This window comes from Aplidium turbinatum, chromosome 14 (genome assembly GCF_918807975.1).
Source record: "Aplidium turbinatum chromosome 14, kaAplTurb1.1, whole genome shotgun sequence".
NCBI lineage: Eukaryota > Metazoa > Chordata > Ascidiacea > Aplousobranchia > Polyclinidae > Aplidium > Aplidium turbinatum.
In genome coordinates this window covers 18190585-18215264 of record NC_137485.1, presented here as the reverse complement: position 1 = coordinate 18215264, position 24680 = coordinate 18190585, and the positions used below count along the sequence as shown (strand labels likewise).

General features: G+C 38.1%; 1 protein-coding gene across 1 annotated transcript; it reads right to left on the bottom strand.

Annotated features, from left to right (window-relative positions):
- Positions 1-11: 11 nt before the first annotated feature.
- On the bottom strand, positions 12-24496 carry LOC145782704 (coatomer subunit beta-like). Its single transcript, XM_082594456.1, has 19 exons — positions 24282-24496; positions 22108-22259; positions 21831-22000; positions 21392-21545; positions 14075-14265; positions 10005-10125; positions 9219-9350; positions 8902-9024; positions 8036-8181; positions 7432-7609; positions 6855-7070; positions 5866-5982; positions 5094-5240; positions 4230-4379; positions 3294-3438; positions 2674-2905; positions 2244-2367; positions 1536-1691; positions 12-1337 (listed from the first exon to the last, which is right to left on the bottom strand). Exons 1-19 carry the CDS (start codon positions 24454-24456, stop codon positions 1278-1280), a joined length of 2889 nt encoding a protein of 962 aa, XP_082450582.1. The 5' UTR covers positions 24457-24496; the 3' UTR covers positions 12-1277.
- Positions 24497-24680: the final 184 nt, after the last annotated feature.

The window sequence follows — 24680 nt, the reverse complement described above, 5'->3', positions numbered from 1 at the left end:
TATTTGCCATATTTCAACAATGTTAAATCAGTTTCACCATTTTATTCTTTCTACTACACAACATAGTAACACAAGGGCTAAAATACGCAGCAGCATACTTCCACTGTTAATAAAATCTAGAACGTAAAACTATTGCATTTTAGCAAATTGGAACAAAACTTAAATTTTGTTGTTGCTTTTAATCAACGTCTAACGAAAGGTGATACCAGTACAGAAATAAATTTCTTGAAGTGCATTTTTTTGTCTCAACAGTGTCATTTTAAACCAAGGTTAAGGTGTGTAGCAACAATTGGTTCTGTGTACTAGGGGGCATTGCGTTACTACTCATTGCAATTGATGCAACGTACCTGGCTTAAAAGGTTTTAGCAACAGGGTGACAAATGAAGTAGGTAGCGGTTGTCTTCTATATCTGGCTGCATCACCTGGTGTGACGTGGAATTAATCAGTAAACAAGCTGGGTGTGGTTTTTGACACTTCAGTGACCATGTCAAAGGTCTTTGGACAAGATTGGCAGTTTAAAACGCTGGTTTGAAAAAAAATACATAAATTTCAAATACATTAAAATTAAAAAATAATTTCCTCGTACTTGCAACGAAACGTCGAGATATTGCAAGTTGGAAAACGCTTTCGAGATGTTGAATCAATGTGAAGACTGTCTATTGACTGAAAACATTCTTCTGCATGGGCGCGCATAAAACCATCAAGTTGTTCTGAGCACCAAGGGTCATAAAAATCGGTCTTGGTTTGTTGTGCCGTAAGCTTTAGATTCGCACAAATGCATTAGGCAGGCACAGAACGGATTCTTGTCAACATAGCGAGTGCTCTGTTCTGACCAATGATAATATTCCTTGTGAAGAATTATAGGAACTCAACATCCACCGCGATAAAAAAAAAATCTTGCACTTTGTACAATTTGCTTCTTTTCATACTTTTTACGTAAATGTGATGAGATTTAACACCACAAAATATTTTTTCGTGAACAGTGAGGCACTGAGGCTATTGCCACTTGGTATAAGTTGAGTATTGGGTAATAACTCAACGTATTGCCAGGGTGTGATGTAGATCAATGGTTACATGTTTTAAAAACGTTTTTCAACGACAAAAATGTGGAAAACGCTTAAGGTCCGGTTTAGCTGAACCGGTGATTAGTTTGAGGAAAATATAAACTCGATAGCAAATTTATGATGCAAACAAATAAAATATTAATAGGAATATAACAACTAAAAGTCTTCTTGTAAGGCTTTCTATATGTTCTTAAATGTTGTACATCGCAATGACTACTTCTTCGTTTTCTTCTGCGATTGCGTGATCTTGTCGCCCAAACTCAAAGCCATTCCCTGAAAAGCAGCAGGTTAATTACACGGCGGTAATAAAGTCGCTGAAAACAGTTTTTACCATTGAGTTAAATTTAAAGTTTGGAGAAAAGGAATAGGGATGTTGGTGAAAAGATAAATATCGTATGGTGATCAAATCTTTCTCAGACTCTAAAACCCGTTTTTTCGATCTATGACAGGTTTTGCTTTGAAAACACCTACTTGGCTTTTGGCTCTTATTCGCACGTGACCGGCGACAGGCGCGTCTGGACCTTTCCCAGCCGGTTTCTCCACGCTCAAGTTCGCTAAAGCACTTTCACCAAACATTGACTTTGCGAACAGATTGGCAGCAAGGAACCCGGATGTTCCACCGAGCGCCTGAAAATGATAGAACAAATTATTGGAAAGGTTGCCTATCTTACATTGCTTCAATCACGCATACCATTGAAAACGATGTAAACCTCGCTAAGGAAACTTGTTCTCCCAAGATCAGAAGTAACGCTTGTTTCTTTAATGGTCAAGAGATGTAGTTGTAGTATATGCAGTAAGTATTGCGCATCAATGCAAAAAAAAGTTATTTTGATTAAAGGAAATAGTAAGTGATATGGAGTCGGATCCAACTGAATCAATGACGATTACGTTTTGCTCTGCATCATCAATTTTTAACTGCTACCTGTGAACTTACGTAACTAATTTGTACCAGTAGTTTGGAATCAACACTTGCGACATAAAGTAACCGGTCGTCCACAATAGGTTTTGAAGCAGTAAAGTTTATCGCGCATAACCAGGGTAAGTTTCAGATAGCTCAGAATAAGCTTCATATTGTCGTTCGCACATAATTTGCGAGCTTTTCTTTCTCAGTTTTCTGCAAGTTCGGCATAAAGATCGAGTTAACAACCTTTGACTTAAATAAAGTGAAAAGTACTGTACCTTTTCTGGAGTAAGGCACTTCATGTTTGTACAGTTCAATATATGTTGTAAATATTCCATTAGGTCAGCTATGTTGGTGTTCACAGCGACCTTGTTTTCCCATTCAAATTCCGCCCACATTTTCCTGGAAAGAGATCTGAGAGTTAAGTCGCTGCGTCCAAATATGGAACTGACAGCAAAACGTCATACCCTAGAGACAAATCAAACTTTGGATCAACTGGAAAGACATTGAATCTAATCTCTGAAGCGCAACTTTAGATACGCATCTAAGCACACCAACATTAAAAGCTAGCTTCTCCGATGCTGAGTAAAAGTAAAATTGGGATCAGCAGTAATATTATGAAGCTGTGGTACAACCCGAGAGAGCGTCGAACCAAACTCTGCTGACTCATAGGCGAGTAACCTATCCACTGAGCCAATCCTAGCTCACCTGAATTCGGCGTCAGTGCAAGTGGCAGGTTGTATATAGTCCATGATGTCGATATGGATGTCGTTGAGTACGACACAGTTGCGGTCGCTAGCTGCGCCGGTGACGTCATAGACAATGTTACCAAATATGATCCCGTTCTCGGTAGAGGTCACTTTCACACTGGCCTTGATGTTGGCAAAGTCGTGGGGCGCCAGGATTAGAGGACTGGGCTTTTCAACAAGCTTAAGATCTCCTGTTTAAAGAATGTGGTATAAGGTCAGCATCCAGCCTGTAAATCAGTCTTTTTGCATTGATTCAACGTCTGCAAACGTTAACCAACGTAAAAACGCTGATTTTCTGCTTGACTTGTGGGGATACCATTAGCAGTTGTTTCATAAGTCGCTGTCCATGAAATCGCTGAGTGGATAAATGAATGGTTTCAAATTGTGGACATGCTTGCAGCATTTTCATGACGAAACAGATGACTTGGTATCAACTTTAATAATTTTATCATGGATTTCGCATTTAATGACACGGATCATTGTTTTCGCCAAACACTGCTGTGTTTTGTCTTGTTATCAAAACATGTTCTTCTGACTATTACAACATTTTATTCAAATCGACCTGTCATGCGTGCGTACCCAGAGTAGCCAATTCCAAGGTGCAGTTCTGCAGCGTGTCTGACGTTTGATTGACAACAAGCACATCCAGGACGATGTCGTACTGGTTCATATGAACGTACGCCTCAGCATAGACGGGGTCGGAGAAGCCTGTTAGTTGGGTTACCTGGAAAGATGATTACATGGATGGATGGTCATTTTTTTTTGTTTGGATGCGAAACGTACATAAAACAAAAACGTACAGTGTGCAACTGTGCATCCAATGAGAGAGTGCGAAAGACTGTAGCCCTGAAGGCGTAGGAGATCGTCGAGTCTGCACTCTCTCATCCAAACAGTTACATGAAAGAAAATATTGCGTTTTTAAATAGCAAATTGACACAAAAAAGAAGAAAGGAAGAACAGAAAAAAAAAAAAAACAAGCATATGAACAATTTTGAAGACAATTTTACAGCAACGAGGTCTAGCCAAGGCCTTCATAGCAAGTGAAACAATTCAACAAGATGGCATAGAGACGCCTGTCGATTTCTTTCGATTAATTACCGCATTTATGGAGTGAGTTTTGTTTATCCATTGCTGACTAAATGCAGAATACTGATTGAAGTACATGCGCAACTGCAACTTACGTTTGAATGATAGTTCATAAGCGTATCTTTTAAGTAATAGCCATTTATGAAATGGACATACAAATTATTTAAGCATTCAAACTAGAAAAGAAAAAAACAGATCCACAGACCACATCATTTCTCTCGTTGACAGCCGAAGTTTTGAAATAGACCCCGCTTGAAAGTAGCTGGTTTCAGCGCAACGCAAGACCTTGCTTTGCTGACAAATTCCAACAAAACAAGCTGCACTTGCGCTTGTAAAACAAATCTGGAAGCTTCCATCGCGAACAATCAAAGACCATTAAAAACGTTATTAAAGACTAATATTAAAGACGTTATTAAAGACCCGACTGACCTTGCTCAGTTTCGATGTTGACGGGTCCCTGGCCTCTTTCTTCTGAGCAAGCGTTCCCACAGCAGCGCTCAGACTGAGCTCGAACTGATCCTCCAGTGAACCAGACTCTGCTTTGGCATGGAGTTGGACGAAGTTGATTGGGTCGTCAGCCTGACAGAATGCTCAGGTTTTATACTGAGAACATCACATGAAGGAAAGACTATAGGTTGCGAAACCTTCACACGATGTGTTTTTACATGGAAGTTTGTGAAATACAGCTAAAGGATTACCAATATTCAAGAAATGAAATTGATCTACGAACAAAGACGGACAAGCAGTTACACGCACGGTTTGAATGCTTGACAGATGCAGACTTTAACCGTGGGTCTCAGTATGACCAGTTACAAAATAATTTAATAGTTAGTTTCAAGAGTCCACTCATGCAGAAAGCGATTTTTTTTCGACACAACATCTACCAGGTCCAGTCCGTTTTACTGGAAAGTTTTTGAAAAAATTGACTCATGTAATTTCAAAGTTTGTGCAACAATCGCTTGGTCTAGTAGTTGAATCTTGCTCATAAAAACTTCGATCTTGTAAACTAAGACAACATTCCTCAAATTGAAGGCCGTATTAGTATTGCAAATTGATATGCAAGTGAGTCTTTGAAACTTTAATGTACACTATCCATTTGATACGGTTAACTGATAATATTATAGTATTTGCCTTTTAAAATTTGCACAATTTTTTTTAAAACAACTATGTTTTGCAGTAAGTGTGTCGCAAAAGTTTTGTTTTATTTATTTTCTTTTAGTGCACCACTACGTGGAAAGTTTGAGAAACACTGGTCTTAGGGTAAAGCAACAAGAGATACCGACAGCCACCTACCTGTATTGCGTTCAATACTCTGTCTTTCTCCGCGGCCTTCCTCTTAATAGCTTCCTTCTCAGCTTTAGTATCGAGAAGATTGGAGAGGGAAGCCCTGCACTTTCCTACAAATATGTCGCACATGGCCTGGTTGGGGTCGGAGAGCACCTGATCACACGAAGATTGTCAATGTGAGATAACGTTCGTCGCTTGCATCAACTTTTGACGTTACGCAAAAATGGTACCACTACTTTTGACGTTACGCACAAATGGTACGACTACAAGAATGGCCGGTTTGCTCTTTCTTTGTTTTCATTGCACAATTCACTTTCCCAATGCCGACGAAACCAGTGGCACTTGGTAGCTACTGCAGCAGCACTAATAGATTTTCAATACAACCTGTAGTGGGATGCCAAGCATGAAATTCTAATACTGTTATTGGAATAGTATCGCTAAATTGCTTTCATCACTTTGGTTTAAGATATTTTCACAGCAAAGCAATCTCTTAAATGCTCAACAAGTGAAAAAAAAATCAGCAACTCCTTAAAATATGTAGCGTCACACGTAGCAAAAATGACTGATTTCAGTTTTTCGATTTGAACAAGTTATTTTAAAGGACTGAATATGACAGGGTAAAGTAAAGTGTACGATATCTTTATAGAAATAATAGTAAAACTTGGTTTCAGATTCTTGTTTGCTTTTATTTTCAAGATAGTATGTCGTTATATTAACTCCTTGTTTGAGAGTTTACAAGAAAGCGACCGGTAAGTTACATATTGAAACTAACGATCACCTTTAAGCAAGATCCGATCCTGTCAACCTCGTCGTCTGTGATTGGCTTAGTTGGGAGACCAGACTGACCGAGATGCAAAGTGCTCGACAGGATCAGCATGCACTGCGCTTTGAAAGACTGAAAGAAAAGAAAAGTTTAGTGGCTAACGAATTTTGCATACTGCTTTGTAGATTCTTGATGACTTTATGGAATCTACTCAACATGATAATGTGAGATGGTGCGTGAATAAGCTAAAAAGTTATATTCTCCAATCAGCAGTTACCAAAATGATTAAAAGATATGCTGAAGTAACGCTTGCTGTTAAGCATTCAACAGACATGGTCTTAGCCAAAAGTTGCTCCACTAAGGCTTGTGGATCCTCTTAAAATATACTCAAGGGCGTGTGATTTTCTTGATGCTGGTATATTTGCTATAATTTATACAACCGATAGTTTGACTCAGTTTTCACGTTCATTAAATTCAACTAGCATCAACTAGCAGCAATTAGCACATGTGGTAGAAAAGTAGAATAGGATTAGTTTAAACTTCAATGGTTTTAGGTAAGTAGGGGTCTACAGGTCTGATAATAATGATTGTTGTAAAAAGTCTTACAATAAAAAAAATCAGAAACCACTAATCTACGCTACCAGAAACCAGCGTCGACTTATAAAAGGAAAGTTATGGAGGCAATAGAATTGTTATGTTTTTATTAGCAGTACCAGTGGAAACTTGAATCAGGGCTGTCGAGTGTAGGATCTGATTAATGAAACATAGATAGCGTTTTCTAACGTTTTTATACCAAATCAAGTGGTTTTTACACAAAACATTTTAGAAATGACTTTCATGCGGCATGTACAAACTATTGGAGTAATATCAGAATTGTAAAGAAAAGGGCACCAATATCAGGGAAACCTTAGCTCATTTTCACTAATCATAGTTTACACAAAATAATAATGTGTTCTGCAAACTAAAATAAAAAGCAATGCAAAATATATAAAAATGCATTTTACGTTTTGTTTTCGAGGGTCTTTGCAGTTCTCTAAAAACCGGAGGGCTTGTTTGGTGAGAGCCGTAGCTAAGGACCCGGCCAAGGAGAAGTCGCCATCCATGAAGAACTGGCGGAGAGGAGGCCTGGTTACCTTCCCACTTTTCTTCTTGTCCACTACGCTGAAAGCGGACTGGGTGACGTATGTGCCCATCTCTGTGACGCGGCGGGCTGCTGTCGCCTGAAAGAAGATAATTTCTTGTAAATTTTTTTCATGCTAATTCAAAGCAAATGCGCAGCGCTGATACAAGTATTTCGGAAACAGCAGTTCAGGTCTGCTATCTATAACAGCAAAGTGAATGACTGCTTTAACAGTAAGAATCGGAGGTCTTTATTTTAAGAAAGCACAACAACATCTGAAATATTGTCTCCTTTAATTCAATTTTCTTCTGCGGTCGATGTATAGCCACAAAAAAAAAAATCGAACTTATCAATCAAGAAGGAACATTACGTTCTAATGTCAAGTATTGTGGTGGTGATTTGACACGTCCACGTTGGTGAGTTGATCTGATCACTGGGCTCACCAAAAGTAATAAACAAACCTTTTCGCTCTTTCCTTCTTCCTGGCTCTTTTCTTCGCTCTCTCCAACAGCGAGCTTCAGTTCGCTCTCTACGATCGGAAGATCACCGATTGATTTCATGATCTCGGTCGCAAAGCGGAGTATGAATGTGGTCCCCTCGCAATACTCCCCCAGTATCCACAAAACTCCTTTAACGATCCTGTAATATGAGTTGATGAAATATTTCCAAAAATGATACAAATCAACCGAACTTTAGATATACCGATATACCTAAAGCACAAGTTAGATCAGGGTTGCCAGATGATTTCCTACACCCATGTTTTATTCAGCAACAGCGCCATCAAAAATTAAGAAAATCGATTTGGCGGTAATAATATACCCGACTGCGCCTTCATACAAATGTACTAACATTGCCGCGATGAATGCAGTAACAAAATCACATTACAGCCCATTGGTTGTGCATGAGTTATGATTCTTAATTCAACAAAATAAAAAATCACACAATATTGTTTGAAATCATACAGTTAAGCTGGTTCTTTTCTTGGAATGCAACAATGCAACTGCTTCACAAAATATCCTATTCAAGTCTACTTAGTTGAATATTAAAGAAATAAGCAAAACGTACTTTGGCACTCTTATGGTGGGGAATACAGTTAGAAGTTTATCGAGAATCAAAGCCTTGTGGTTTTCGTATCTGTGGACAGCTTCGCGAACGAACACAAGAACGTCACCAGCCGCCAGCTCTTCACTGTCGCTAAGAAACTCCATCAACTGTGAATAGTTCTCTTCGTAACTATGGTCGAGATTTAAAGAGCGATAGGTTTGCCCCCAGTAGCTCAATAAGTCCTTCATCTGGTGGACAGCTTGTACTACAGTAACGCGATGACCCATTGCTGATATTATAAACGTCTCTATTATGGGTTACAGTTAAGAAGCAGCAGAAACGTTCATCAGATGCCATAAAGAAATTTAACTTAGAAAATTACAAGTATTAACTGTGGTGTAGCGCGTGTCGCCACGCACCACATCTCTCTTGCCGACAGCGCAGTGTGAGTTTGCCGATTGCCTGGCTTGGCTTCTCTTGTTTTCTTTCATGTTGGTTCCATTCTTTAGTTTTCAGTTCAGTGTAGCAGTGCAATTGGCAGTTTAAGTAGAGTCTTGTTTTAGTTTGTCATTTAATACTTTCTGTTAACATTCTTTAAAGCTAGTTTTCAATTGCAGGATAATCACGTTTTAAGTTTATTAAAGCCTACTTTACTGAAATGAGTTTGTTGGTTTCAATATAGGTCATGTCATTAACTTTACTTAAAAATAACGAATATTTGCATCAGCACTTTTCTTGAAGCTCATAACTTATTAGTTCATTATGTGTCACTTCAACATGTTAATAGAGGAAGACGCATTTTAGTGGCATTAATTTATACAAAGAAGCAATTCTCTTACTTTGGTCTGTTATAGTAAAACCATGTAAAAGTACCAATAATATCTCACCACTGGTATAACATTAGCCGCAATGTCGGGGAACTTGACTGTGCAAGAATGCATTGTCTTGACCAGCAGTTGTCGATACTTGTCTGTGTTGTCATGACCTTGTGTGCTCGTGGATTTAACGACCTGACGGCAATGAACAAGGTAAGACCATGAGTTCGTCGAAGAACATTATCGTGAGTAGTTGCAAGACATATCAATACAAAGATGTAAGCATATCTAGATGATCTTCTTATTGTTCAAAAGTACTTCTTGTAACAAATATCACAGTATAGCGACAGCGTAAATCAGTAGCCCAAACAAAGCTACACATAGCCTACCTCCTTTTCTAAGAACTTAATGAGATCTTCCACATTTCGGGAAGATACGAGATCTAAAGCGAGGTCAAGGGTTTTTTGGCGCACTTCGAGGTCGGGTGACGCCAGTGCACGCAGAATGTCCATGACTAATTCCTGAACAATAATACGATGTTCACATTCAGAACACAAATAAAAGAGATTCAAAATTTAATGTGCCAACAACAACTATTAAAATTGACATCACGACGTTCTAAGGCAAGCATTCTTCAAGATAAACGTTTCAAGGCGTAGAAATCAATTCAAAACCTTGGTTTTATTTTCAATTTTATGCAACAAAAGTGAGAAAATTTCAAGTGGTCCAAAACAAATAAACAATTAATGATAGTAGAGTTTACAAACGAAATGTTAGAAATTAGAAAGTTATACTTGAGATTTTAATAAGAATTATGATGATTTAAACGACAACATACCGTAGAAAAGATGAACTTATATACAAAACTGGTAGGTATAGCTGGACCTTTTACTTTCAAATGATTTTTTTTTTCAAGAATATTATAACATTAATTTCAGACTAATAAATATAATCGTATATCTTACTCGGGAAAGTAAACAGCACCTGTGAAAGCACACCAGAAAAAGAAACACATAAATATATTGCATAATACATTTGCTTAGAAAGAAAATCACAAGTGAAATTCGTTCCCACGTTTCTGCCTGGGATATTACATGAAATTGTAACTTTTCATTTTGAACGAGCATACCAGGAGTCAAAACCAGCCATATTTGTGGGTCAGTTTAAAGACAAACCTGCAAAACTTTCTCGTGTTGGGGATGCTCCTTCAGTTCAATCAGGCGATCCAAGACAATCAACTTGACATTGTTGTCGGCTTCTTTGACAATCAGCTCGATATAACATTGTGCTGCAGCTCTGAAAAGGCGCACTTAGGGGTGTTCAATTTCAATTTTCGATTCGATTTCGATTAAGGTGATATTCGAAATTCGTTTTTCGTATCGGACATATTCGAAATTATAGCCGCCCTTTCGGCTGAACGCGGTTGAAAGTAACGCGAGTGGCGCGAAATCTGTCTTGTCGCATTTTGCAAGCGAAAAAAGACTTCGACGCATGCGCATCGTCGATCACGTGACTATCACACGCTCTCGCGGGTCCAACAGCCAAGGATGCCAGGTTGGCATTTTTAATGCCAAATTTCACAAATTTCTCAAGAATGAAGATAGCTAGGTTGTGCAATAGCAGAAAGTGTAGGGTGAGCTTTGTCGCAATTTTATCCATTTTTTACCGAATCCATAGGCGCCTAAGCCGTGGGGGCAGGGCCGTAGCCAGACCGCAGAGCAAGGGGGGGGGGGGGCAAATTTTTTTAGGGGGGCCCGAAAAAATTTAAATGGGCAAAATCATTATAATTGTAGCTGTTGCTCGAGCATGTTGAGATTTTGCCAAGGGGGGGCGAGGCCCCCACGCATATTTCTGTGTGGGGGCAACTTTTTATGCTGTATTGATACATAAAACAATAGATGAACTAGCGATCGGCAGCAGGAAAACACTTTTTGAATGCAAACCGCAACAGCTTTGTGATAAATAATCACTAGAACGAGTTGCGATGCTACAATCCAACACCAGACAACAAAATCTGTCATTTTTACAATGATTTAATGTCTGCAGACTTTGAATCAATCTAAAAATGACTGATTTGCTGCCTGGGACATAGCAAAAAGCTACCATTTTGTGTCGATTCAATGTCATCAGATGTTGAATGCACCCAAAAACAACATAATTTGCTACGTAGACGGAGCGTGCGTTTAGCTTTATGCGCTTGCAAACATACTCGATGTCGCTTTCGAGTCGAAACCTCTGCACTCTGCAGTGAAATGTCGCGGCATTGAATCGCCCGCTGTGAAAATGAACTTGAAGTGTTTGGGATCCCAGCGACCTCGGCTCCAGCGGAGCGATCGTTTTCAAAAGCTGGCCTGACCGTCACGAAACTGAGATCCCGACTGACGGGTGACCATGTCGATCAGCTTGTGTTCATAAACACCAACATGAGCCTGGAGCTGTAGACGTTATTTTGGATCCACGTCTTTTAGGCGCTGACAGTTAGGCGCTGGTCTAATAGGCGCGCACACTGTGGCGTCTGGATATTTAGGTGCGGAGCACTGTGGCGCCCGTTCATTTAGGTGCTATTCCTAGTAAAGTCTGTAGATTGTATCAGCTTGGCAGGTAGGGGCGTAGGGCAATGCTTTTCACACAAAATATTATATTGAACAGGAAAATATATTGTTTTGTTAATGCGTGTGCGTTGTTGGTCATGGCTTCAGTGAGTGAAGTTGCCTAAACTGGCAATGCCTTTTCACACAAAATGTTATATTACACAGAAAAATATATGGGTGAAGCTGCTTGAACCGGAAATGCTTTTCACACAAAATGTTATATTGAACAGAAAAATATGTTATGGCTTCCGTGAGTGAAGCTGCTTAAACCGGCAATGATTTTCACATAAAATGTTATATTGAACAGAAAAATATGTTGTTTTTTTTAATGCGCGTGTTCAGCATTTATTTGTTGTTAGTCCAGGTTTGCGCCGGCGAAAGCTTTATCAATAAATTATTCAAGTTTCCGAAAATGTATGAGATTGAGTTCACTTTTAGTTAGGTCAAATAACAACTAAACATCGGTAAAAAATGTACCGTAGGCTGTTCTCAAGCGGGCGGTAGGCTTGAGTGAAGAGTAACTTAGTTTTCCGTCAAAACCCGGACTAGGTTTAATAACGAGCGAAGTCTCACCATTATGCTTGCAACTTGTAGCCAAGGTGTAGCCTATATGCCCTGTAGAAATGTATTCGTGTGAACAGTAGTAGAGCGTCTTACGCGTTCTCGTCACATGGCCAATCCATCCCGAACAGAAGTAATTTATATTTAATCTAAATTACCAGACATTTTTCACACAAATCTGTTGTATTTACGCGGTAAAAACATGTCATGTGATCGACGTAGACGCACAATCTTGACATCAAATGAAAGCATACATCTTCAGCTATCCGAAGATGCAAAGCTTTGCAATAAAATTTAAAACATTCTATGTACAACTAGCAATTTTCCAAAAGGTATTTTTTCTAATTTTTTAAAAAATTAAAAATTGGCAGAAAAGTGTACTTCATTATAATTTTTACTACCCAAGCATGATACAATAATATGAAAATATATGTAGTTTAATCGAATGCCAAAACAATTCTGCACATGAGAAAAAATTTACTTCGTTTCTGCGCGCAATGCTTTAGGAAGTACAGCAGAATGATTATGGAGAAATTTGGAAAATTTTAAGCAAAAAGTTTACGTAATTTAGCCTACAGTCTTTTTGATCGAGAAATTCCAAAGTAAGGGGTTGCCTAGCCAGTTTTGACTGCCAATTCCAATGAGTGAAAGAAAAAAAATCCACTGTGTCCACATCTTTAAGAAGTCCTCATCTGATAACTGCACCGCCAAAATATTTTTTTTTAATTAGCCAAAAAAGGACAGGCAAAGACAATGGATCTGCCATCATTTACATTATTTTTTTTGCTTGAAATAGGCTACCTTTTAACCTTGGACGTAGGGATACTTCCTTGGTCATCATGGCAAAATCCCAAGACGTGTGTATATGTCCGTGGTCGCGAAAGAGTTAACTAAAAATGAACTCAATAATGTTCGGAAGCTTCAATAATAATTTATTGATAAAGCTTTCACCAAAGCAAACCTGGACTAACAACAAATAAAACAATAATAAATCAATAAAACAACAATATATTTTTCTGTTCAATGTAACATTTTGTGTGAAAAGCATTGCCGGTTTTAGCAGCTTCACTCACTGAAGCCATGATAGAATTTTCTGGCAGGCTGCCAAGCTAATACAATCTACAGACTTTACTAGGAATAGCACCTAAATGAACGGGCGCCACAGTGCTCCGCACCTAAATATCCAGACGCCACAGTGTGCGCGCCTATTAGACCAGCGCCTAACTGTCAGCGCCTAAAAGACTTGCTCCGTTATTTTGTGTTCTTTTTTCGCAAATTTTCATGGCTTTTTTTTGCGTTTTCTAGCGAATTTTCATGTCGTTTCTTTCAATAAAATCACATTTTGCAGTTTGGTGAATAGTTGTGATATTCGAAATCGAAATTCGAAAATCGAAAATAAATTGAATTTCGAATATTCAAATAATCGAAATTGAACACCCTTAGGCGCACTATTGATAAAACTTTGCAAACCCTTTTAAAATTTACCACACTTTTCCTGATTAGGTTAATATTATCACTTGCATGTATGATTGTATGCAGTATGCACAATCGCAATCTATCGCCATGTCTGCAAACATATAAATCTATGCAATAAAGTGATTTTCCGAGTTCAATTTTCATTATGCTAAAACTGCAACTAAAACTAAATGGTACGGAATAAAAAAAGAATTCTAAGTAGATATTGCACAACTTTGTAAGGGACAGACAAAAAATAAATAAACATGCATAGAACAAATCAGAAAGTGCACTATGTTTTTAGAAATCATGTGAAGCATTAAAATATTGCTCTATGTCTTTTGTCTATCGAATACAAAACAATAAACTAATAGCCTAGTATGAAACATGTTTTCGAAGTATTTAATTTGTCATTTTTCAGCTGGACGTCTTATTTTAATTTGGAAAGAATAAGTGATATGAGTTTCTGGGTTCAACATAAAAATAATGTTAGCAATAGTTCATATGCTGAGTTTTCTATCGGGATGCTCACGAAATTTCTCAAGAAAATAACTCACTGGACAAAAAAACAGGACTTTTGACCAACAAAAGGTGCAAACAATCAATGAGACGAACTGTCTGTTATATACGAAGCTTACCTAATAGCTGTAGGTGCATTGGACAGAGTGACAAGCGTTCCAGCTGCTTCGTATCTTACAGCCTGACTAGACGATTGAAGTAAATTGTAAATACATCTGATAAACCGCGCTCTCTCATTTGGATTGGTGTGGCATACTTTGTACACAAGCTCCACAATCACCAATTGAAGGATGTCGTTAAATGTGTTCACCTGTAAAAAAATAAGTTTCATTAAAGTTGTAACTCGTAAACTGGTTTATTGGGTCCACGTCTTTTAGGCGCTGACAGTTAGGCGCCGATCAAATAGGCGCGCACACTGAGGCGTCTGGATAGTTAGGTGCGGAGCACTGTGGCGCCCGTTCATTTAGGTGCTATTCCTAGCAAAGTCTGCAGATTATATAAACTTGGCAGGTAGGGCAATGCTTTTCACACAAAATGTTACATTGAACAGAAAAATATGTTGTTTTGTTAATGCGCGTGTGGAGATGAGGTACGAGACAACGCTCTACTACTCTTGATATTAGCACATCTCCATAGGACATTTGCTATGCATCCTGAACACAGGTTGCAGCCAGATGGAACTTTACTTAATCTGTTATCTTTCGCAATCACTTCTACTCGGGATGGATTGGTCGTGTGGCAAGTACGTATGAGACAACGCTCTACTACATGAATACATTTCTATAAGGCATATGAACCCTGGCTACAAGTTGCAAGTATAATGGTGCGACTTTGCTCGTTATTAAACCTAGTCGGGTTTTGACGGAAAACTAAGTCACTCTTCACTCAAGCCTACCACCCACTTGAATATAGGCTGCGGTATATTTTTTACTGATGTTTAGCGTAGTTATTATTTGACTCACTAAAAGTGAACTCAGTCATGTTCGGAAACTTTAATAATTTATTGATAAAGCTTTCGCCGACGCAAGCCTGGACTAACAACAAATAAATGCCGAACACGCGCATTAAAATACAATATCATATATTTTTCTGTTCAATATAACATTTTGTGTAAAAAGCATTGACGGTTCAAGCAGCTTCACTCACAAAAGCCATGACATATTTTTTTGTTCAATATAACATTTTGTGTGAAAAGCATTGCCCTACCTGCCAAGCTGATATAATCTGCAGACTTTACTAGGGATAGCACCTAAATGAACGGGCGCCACAATGCTCCGCACCTAAATATCCAGACGGCACAGTGTGCGCGCCTATTTGACCGGCGCCTAACTGTCTGCGCCTAAAAGAATTGCTCCCGGTTTATTCTGCTGCTATTCTAATTAATTTGGTGTATGATCCTATTCCTATAATACAAAAACTGTCTTGCTTGAGCATTGAGCAAAATACTGTCCAGTTTGGTGACAGACAATTAGAAACGCCCAATACAAAATACCGAATAACAGGTTTCAGTTTATGGCTTGCATGTAGAAAACGTCTCACTCTTTTTATCACTGATACATTGCGCATTGTTTGAGCGTAAGACCCTGGTCGCCATCAGTGTTGCCAATATCTGAGTTATCTCTTAGGTTTCTGACAATTCGGTTAGTCTTGCTTCTGAGTAGCAAAAACAAGCATTTATGGTTGCGATTCTATTGGCGGGTTTCCACAGCTAGGGTTACTTTAACAGTTATCATGCAGCGTTAAGCCTGGTCACACTACAAAATATTTTGAGCTGAGCGTGGCGCATTCTTTGTTTATTTAACACAAAGCTTCTCTCGGCAACAGCGCCGCCGTCGGCCTGAAAATGTCTGGTCATCGCGAGCTTTTATTTACGCTATGGAGAGATTCGCTTGACCAAGGTTCTGGCGCAAAATTTAGTTTGAGCTCAGGTCTTGGCATTTTGTGGGACTTTGGTGGAAAGGCAGTTTCAGTTTTCTGGAAAGATGGTACTCTGTTTCAGTTAATAGGTTAGTTGGTGTGTGTAGATAAAAATTAAAAGGTTAGGTTTAAAAAAGTCTTACATAGGCTAGGCCTACTTAGCTGTTAGTTTGGTTAAGGTGGCACTTCACTAGGCTTTTGGTATGATTAAAGTTGGCCTTCCAGCTAGTATGGTGGTCCTACCTCTTAGACGGATTCAAACTATCTTTAGCTGTTGGTCAGGTTCAGGTAGCACTTCACCAGGCTTTTGGTCAAACTTGGGTTGGCCTACCTGCTAGCCTTGCCTTGATTGCAGAGTTCAACTGTACAAGTTATAGGATAGCTCTAGGTCTACAATACTATTCTAGATTATTTTCAGTTGACCTATTACACTGTGACAGTACAAGGATGGATGCGTTTGATTGATAAGTTTGAATCAATTGAAGGCGAATTTCCAGCCAGATGACGTAACCAAGCAGAAAGTGACGTTCTTAGCGCTTGAATGCACACGGTCGCAAGATCAAATTTGCCAGTGTAGACAGTTTTTAGTCAGCCGAGGCTGGACAATGCAGGCGTTTGCGCTTTTCGGGCTTGTAGTGTAGACCAGGCTTTAGTGTGATTTCGCAAATTTCGGATTACCGTATTTTATGGACCATAAAGCGCACCCGATTATAAGGCGCACTGTCAATAAATTGCTTTGATTAGTTTTTTGTTCATACATAAGGCGCACCGGGCTATAGAACGCAAAGTATATTTTAAGGAGTATGGGTTACCGTATAAAGCTCATTAAACAAAAATGCTCAATATTTTAATAGTACAATGAACAAAAGAAAAAATGGGCCTAGTGAATATCACAGTTGCTAGTTGCTTTTACCGTAGTTTATTGTGTAAGACGGTGGTTTATTTATATAATAATAGTATCGGTACTGGTTTTGACTGTAGGCAATAAAGCACTACTTGATCTATACATTAGGCGCACCGGCTTATAAGGCGCACGATCAATTTATGAGGAAAAAAAGGATTTAAATTGCGCCTTATGGTCCGTAAAATACGGCAATCTTCTTGATCGAAGAGAACATGAGATCATTCAAAGTTTCACTATTTTCAATTTGAGATTATCACCTTCATTAAAAGCGAAGGGTGACTTAGGCTTGCAATCGAAAAAACACGGTTAAGGTAGTTTCTCTGAAGCTGAAATTTATTTGCAAAGATTGACAAAGGTCAGTGCACAAAGGGTGATTGCGGAAAACTTCTTGGACAGAATCAATGTCGTAGTTTAGGAGCAGTAAGGGTGTTTAAAATTGTCGCAGGTACAAAAGTTCCTCATTGTAAAACATATTTTGTAACAAAATATAGGAATTTTGAATCAAAATAGGTATATAAAGCTTTTAACAAAACATTTTGTTTTAAACAACGCATATATTACCTTGATAAAACGGTTAGACTTTTTAAGAACATACATAGAATGTAACAAGGCTTACTGAGATTGGTGCGTCTGGAGCGCACATTTAAATGAAGCTGTTTTGAGTTCGAAGCTAAGATGCCATGTTATGGAAAAACAAAATTCTTTTTACAAATTTTTGTTTAGAACAGCTTTGGTAGGCTTTATAGGAAAAGTACGATCAATTTCAACATTTTCTAGCCAAGCTTTCAAAACAACAAAAAACTGGAACACAAACACACGCTGTTTGTTAATTGGATTAAAATTAATGTGAATTGGATATTTCATCATAATTTGGTATGAAGTGATGTAACGCCCTGCATTGCTGCTATCAGGTCAATATCACAGCTATTGACAAGGCAACACTTTGCCTAACTAAACTTTAAACACCAATATTCACAACTTCTCTACAATTCAACAACACCATGTAGACTTCGATATGTCCAGTTGTCCACCAGACCAAGATTGAAATTAGCAGCTTTTCTCTGCATGCTCCTGTTCTATTCTACAGCGTTGTTTTAAGTTTTGTTGTTTAAGTTGACATCATTCAAATTAAAAAAAGGAATAATCCACAAAGTATCCTCAAATAAGTCATGAATCTACATACACTTGCCTAGCAATTCTGGCAACCAAAACCTGCCTTTTTGTACGCTAATTGAGTGTCTGAAGACATTGCCTCATTGCAGAAAGGCAGATGTTTAACTATCTGGACAAACGCGCATAAAAGTGCAAGGTGGCTGCATCGATTTCATGGTCCAACCAGTCTATCATTCACAGGTTTAATTAGAAATAAGATTACAGACATAATGATGTTTTCGCGATAGAGCACAAAAGTTTATACTGTTGTGTAGTTCAATATTTCGACCTTAGAAGTGACCTTTAAGTTGAAAATGATTGTTCAACGGTGACAAAATAACATCTAGCTTGTGGGGGTCTGCTACTATTCGGCGAGTCCGATTCGGCGAGTTCCCTATTCGGCGAGAGCCTTTTTCGGCGAGTGCCTTTTTCGGCGAGTTTTTGAAGTTTTTGAAATGAAATTATCGGGTACCATAGCCTAATTATAATTGCCGTTTTTACATCGTTTTAACGTCGCTAAACGTTGAAATCGTGCAGAAAGGAATAAAAATAAAATGTTTGAACTACTAAATTAAAATTCGTCATGTCAGTTCAGTTATTTTTATTTGTGACCATCTTATCAAAAACAATACACGTCAACATAGCAAAGGTAGAAGCGACAAAACGCGAACGTTAAAACGTGCTTGTGACCGAAGTAAGTTATTGAGTTGAAAGAAATTTCGCACGGTCGCAACACCTTCAGAAAAATTTAAGATATGAACGGAAAATAAAAAAAAGAAAATGTTACAAACAAAAAAAATAAATCATGTTTATGTCTATAAGTTAGTACTTTTGAATAGTTAAAATGATTATTTTGGATCAACAAATGTGTGGCCTACAGCTTGAATTGAAAGGAAATTACCGGGTACCGTAGCCTAGTTATCCCAACCAGCAAAAATTTGTTCCAAGAACCCAGTTAGCCTAACAGTTCATTTTTACATTGTAGTAACAGAATGAAAAGGCTAACCAAATGTGTGGACTATCGTTTCAACGTCGCTAAACGTTGAAGTCGTGTAGAAAAGGGAACTTTTGCTGACTATGATACGTTGAAACTGAGAAACATTCACAGAAGCCCTTCGATTTGTTCCAAGAACCCAGTTAGCCTAACAGTTCATTTTTACATTGTAGTATAACAAAATGAAAAGGCTAGCCAAATGTGTGCGGAATGGCCCGATTCGGTGAGTCCGATCCCTTAACGGGGGATTTTTTCAATTTTTTTTTTTAATTATTGGGTACCGTGGCCTAATTATCATTGCCGTTTTAGAGTTAGGGGTTAGGAGTTAGGGTTAGGGGTTAGAGGTTAGGAACTCACCGAATCAGACTCACCGAATCGGACTCACCGAATCGGACTCACCGAATAGTAGCAGACCCAATGTGTGGACTACAGCTTGGATTGAAAGGAAATTATCGGGTATACCGTTACCGTAGCCTAGTTATCCCGACTAAATCATCCTAATCATCCGTTGCATTCACTCCTCAAATCGCTTGATCAGACCTGATGTCTTCTGATTGTTTTTATCGTTGTAAATAACGGTACTTTCAAATTCTTCTAACTTGTAACACTACCATTGTATGTAAACTTGTAACAGTAGATAGCCTATTTAATGAGATTTTAAACTGATGACATCCAAAGTGGCTCTCTGTGACCTTTGTGCACTTGCAGTTTGTGTATTTTTTAGTTGTTTTGTTTTGGATATGGACAGCCTTGTCTGACGTAAATAAATAATAATACCGGTACTGTAATAATAATTATATATGTGAGCAAACATTTTAATTTAATAGTTCAAACATTTTTCACTAAATCTCATTTTCATTTATTTTTCTTTGTCGGAATGCAAAAGAAACGATATTGTGGAATAAAATACAAAATTCTCTAAATAAGCAGAAGGCGTCGTTGGATTTGGAATTTTCTAATAGTTAAGGATTCGAATATCAATTCAATTTTATTTTTCATTGCTGGCGCGAACATGTAGAGAACGATAAAGTAAACACACAAATTTTACACCAACAAAAGGAGAAGATGACAAAACCAAAAGGTTTAAAGTATGCATCAGTAAAACAGTGTTTGAAAAACATAATCTTAAAAATGCAATGTATCAACGTATCCTAGTCAGCAAAAGTTCTTTTTTTACACGATTTCAACGTTAAAACGATGTAAAAACGGAAATTTCTGCTGGTCGGGATAACTAGGCTACGGTACACCCGATAATTTCCTTTCAATCCAAGCTGTAGGCCACACATTTGGTTAGCCTTTTCATTCTGTTATACTACAATGTAAAAATGAACTGTTAGGCTAACTGGGTTCTTGGAACAAATCGAAGGGCTTCTGTGAATGTTTCTCAGTTTCAACGTATCCTAGTCAGCAAAAGTTCCCTTTTCTACACGATTTCAACGTTCAGCGATGTTAAAACGATAGGCCACACATTTGGTTAGCCATTTCATTCTGTTACTACAATGTAAAAATGAACTGTTGGCTAACTGGGTTCTTGGAACAAAGTTTTGCTGGGATAACTAGGCTACAGTACCCGATAATTTCCTTTCAATCCAAGCTGTAGGCCACACATTTGTTCATCCAAACTAATCATTTATTTTTAACTATTCAAAAAGTATTAACTTATAGACATAAACATGATTTATTTTTTTTGTTTGTAACATTTTCTTTTTTTTATTTTCCCTTTACGTTTTGTTGCTTCTACCTTTTTCTACACCTTTGCTATGTTGACGTGTATTGTTTTTGATATCATGATCAGAAATAAAAACAACTGAACTGACATGACGAATTCAAGCACGTTTTAACGTTCGCGTTTTGTCGCTTCTACCTTTGCTACGTTGATGTGTATTGTTTTTGATATTTCCCTTCACGTTTTGTCGCTTCTACCTTTTTCTACCTTTGCTATGTTGACGTGTATTGTTTTTGATATTTCCCTTCACGTTTTGTCGCTTCTACCTTTTTCTACACCTTTGCTATGTTGATGTGTATTGTTTTTGATATCATGATCAGAAATAAAAACAACTGAACTGACATGACGAATTTTCAGTTAATAGTTCAAACATTTTATTTTTATTCCTTTCTGCACGATTTCAACGTTTAGCGACGTTAAAACGATGTAAAAACGGCAATTATAAATAGGCTACGGTACCCGATAATTTCCTTTCAAAAACTCGCCGAAAAGGGCACTCGCCGAAAAAGGCTCTCGCCGAATAGGGAACTCGCCGAATAGGGAACTCGCCGAATCGGACTAGCCGAATCGGACTTGCCGAATCGGACTCGCCGAAACGAGCCATTCCGAGCTTGTGGGTACAGCATTACAGCAATATTAGTATAGCGCCTTTTTTATTAAGTTTTTAATAGTGATAAATATATTATTGCAGAGAAGTTCGTTAACTCAATAAAAAACAATGTCAAACAGTTCTGCATTGTTACCTGGTCAATACAGGTGCTGAGATAATCCAATGCCCTTTCCTGATCCGCATGGATCAGCATCATGAAAGCATTTCTCTTACACGATGCATCTTTTTCACCTTCCAAGAATTCATGAATCAATTCCGGAGCATCAGGAATAAGTTGGTCAAATTTTCTGATTGGATTCAAAAGCATGAGCAATTAGTGGCCATTCACCATTCAATATTTACTAGCCTATCAACTAGCCACACTCAAGCTTTAGCAAAAGGCTTATGGAGAAAAACACAGTGCACAATTGTTTTCCATTTTGATGACATCATGCTGGACAGTCACACAGAAGACAGACAACATGTAGGCAGTAAGTTCATAACTGCATTTAAAACATTAATGATCACACAACGTACTTTTCATGAGATCGTTTCAAACTCAATGAATTGATAAATGTTACATGAACACTTACTTGTAGATAGTGTAAATGGCCAACACAGCATTTCTTCGAACATAACTATGTCGATGATCTAGACATGCACGTATGGCAGGCATGAGTGGTTCGATTAGTTCTGATTGACGAAGCTTGCACAAGAACCGCAAAGTTGAACCCCTAATAAATTCATTAGGATGTTGTAAATCCTAAAAAGTAAAAAAACAAAAATACCATTTTTATGAAATTATAACAATGTTGTTGTTAAATCAATAAACAACACAACAAAACACAAGGAAAAGCACTGATAGCTTACTTTTCGATATGCATCACACACAAGAATCATCTCAGGTCGTAACTTTCCCTGTGCATCAGTTTTAGGCCAAATTTCCCAAAATATTAGAAGAAGCTTCTTAATGGCATGATCAGCAGATGGAAGTAAATACTTTATGATTGTCATGAGAAGACCTAAATACAAATTGGAGTTCAGAAGGCGTTTGCACAACTACAAGTAATAGAGCTATATTTGTGTGCATAAACCAAAGCAAAAAAGTTAAAACAAAAAATGCAACAAATTTGGCACACAATAATGTTGTTACACATCTGGATTAAAATATAAATAGGCCTATTCCAAAAGTGGAAAAACTAAACCTAGGGTCACTTAAAGTGTGCAATGTACAATTTCAGTTCAAACAAAACTTGACTAAATGAATTAGAGCATGAAACTATGGGGTAAAGAATGCATTATTGCAATGGAAACGTGGCCAGATGCTTTTTGCTGATCTCAAAATTCAACCAAATACATTGTAAAACGTCAACACAATAGAAAAATCAAAGGCAGAATAATTTTAACCCAAAAACCATCAAATGAAACAATATGGTTTTGCTCAGTGCTCATTGTGACAATATGCAGTATATACAATCAAAACTGTAATGCAAAAGACAACAGGAAGCAATGAAAAAATATAATCATTAAGATTTTGAATCATCAACTAATTTTAAAAAAAACACTTGCAAGTGATCTCGGATGGAGATCCTGAACTACACTTAATTTTTGGTGCTTTGTTTAAATGTTTGGGTGGTAGCTGACTTTGGTGACCTTTTGGTCTTTTGCTGCCATCCTTGTTGTGCAAATTATTTGTGTTTTGTATATTTACCAAAAGAACAAAATAAAGTGAACTGAACTACACAAGCAGATATACAAAAAGACAAGTATGATGTTGTCAATCATGCTGTTGTTTAATCGTCGTCGTTGTGTGAGCTTCTGGGGTCGAGGGTCTATCCTTTTACCACCCCAGATTCACGATGTTTCCCGGGCGGGTCTGCTACTATTCGGCGAGTCCGATTCGGAGAGTTCCCTATTCGGAGACAGCTTTTTTCGGAGAGTTCCCTATTTGGAGATTTTTTGAAAATCAAAATTATAAAAAAATAAAAATAAAATCCAAAATTCGTTTGCATACAGACGGCGACGCAGGATACATGTCAATTTTATGTGAGCAAACATTTTAATTTAATAGCTCAAAAATAAATTTAATTCGCTTTTTATTTTTCGTTAAATTTCAATTCAATTAATTTTTCTTTGTCCGAATGCAAAAGAAACGATATTGTGGAATAAAATACAAAATTCTCTAATTAAACAGAAGGTGTTGTTGGATTTTCAAAAGATCTCCGAACAGGGAACTCTCCGAAAAAAGCTGTCTCCGAATAGGGAACTCTCCGAATCGGACTCTCCGAATCGGACTCGCCGAATCGGACTCGCCGAAACGGGCCATTCCGTTCCCGGACAACCTGTTGTTTAATGTTGATTGTTGACAAACAAATAAGTCATAAGTAGCTAAAAAACAGGCAATTTTAGAAGGATGTGCTGAAGTGACCTAAGGGTGTGGCACGAAACAGCTTAATCCGCTTTCGGGATTTTGCTCTATTCCGGTACCACAAACCTAAGTTGTTTCTGATAGAACACAAGGGTCAACTTGCCTTCACTGAGAAAACCCAACATCAGGAGCTCCCACTCTCGCATGTTAGGCAACGTCAACCAATGGATGCGAGGACTAGCGACCCTCCTCCGCACTGGTGACCCCGACATTAAGAACAATGCAGGGCGCTCTACCTTTGCGTGTCTCGGGCAAACCCAGCCCTCAGACACTGATGGGGTGTTATTTGGGACGAAACAGCTTAATCCGCTTTTGGGATTTTTCTCTATTTCGGTATCACAAACCCAAGTTGTTTCTGATAGAACACAAGGGTCGACTTGCCTTCGCTGAGCACCCCAACACCGGGAGCTCCCACTCTTGCATGTAAGGCAATGTCGACCAATGGGTGTGAGGACTAGTCAATAGTCACCCTCCCCCGCAAGGGAAACATAGACTCAATGGTTATGGTTTCCATATGGCAGCTCTACCCATTGCATTACTATTAAGTTACAGACACGTACTTCAAGTAGGCTAGCCAATACTGTATACAAATGTTAATTTCAAAACAGACACTTACCTGTTAGTTTTTCTCCATTTAAAGTCATCAGGATAACTTTCTTTAATGCTTCAGTTTTCATTTTAATATCTCCATGCTCTATTTCTTTTTTTAATTGCATCTCATTGGAAGGTTCTGAGTCCGTAACAGATGGACTGTGAATGAGAGTGTAACAGACACTTTCAGCCGAAGTCATGGTGAAGCAATGCTGCACTACACATAAAAATACTGCTAGCCTTACTAGCACTAACCAAAATAAATTTAAAAAAGTTTGGTATTTTAATGTACGGTACCAGTAATTTAAATATTTTCCAGTTTTTATTCACTATCTCTAACAAATACAGTCTCACCCTGCAGTTGGAGTCTAAATGCATAAGTTAACTTAACAGATAAACTGATAGTGCTAAGATTTTTTTGTTT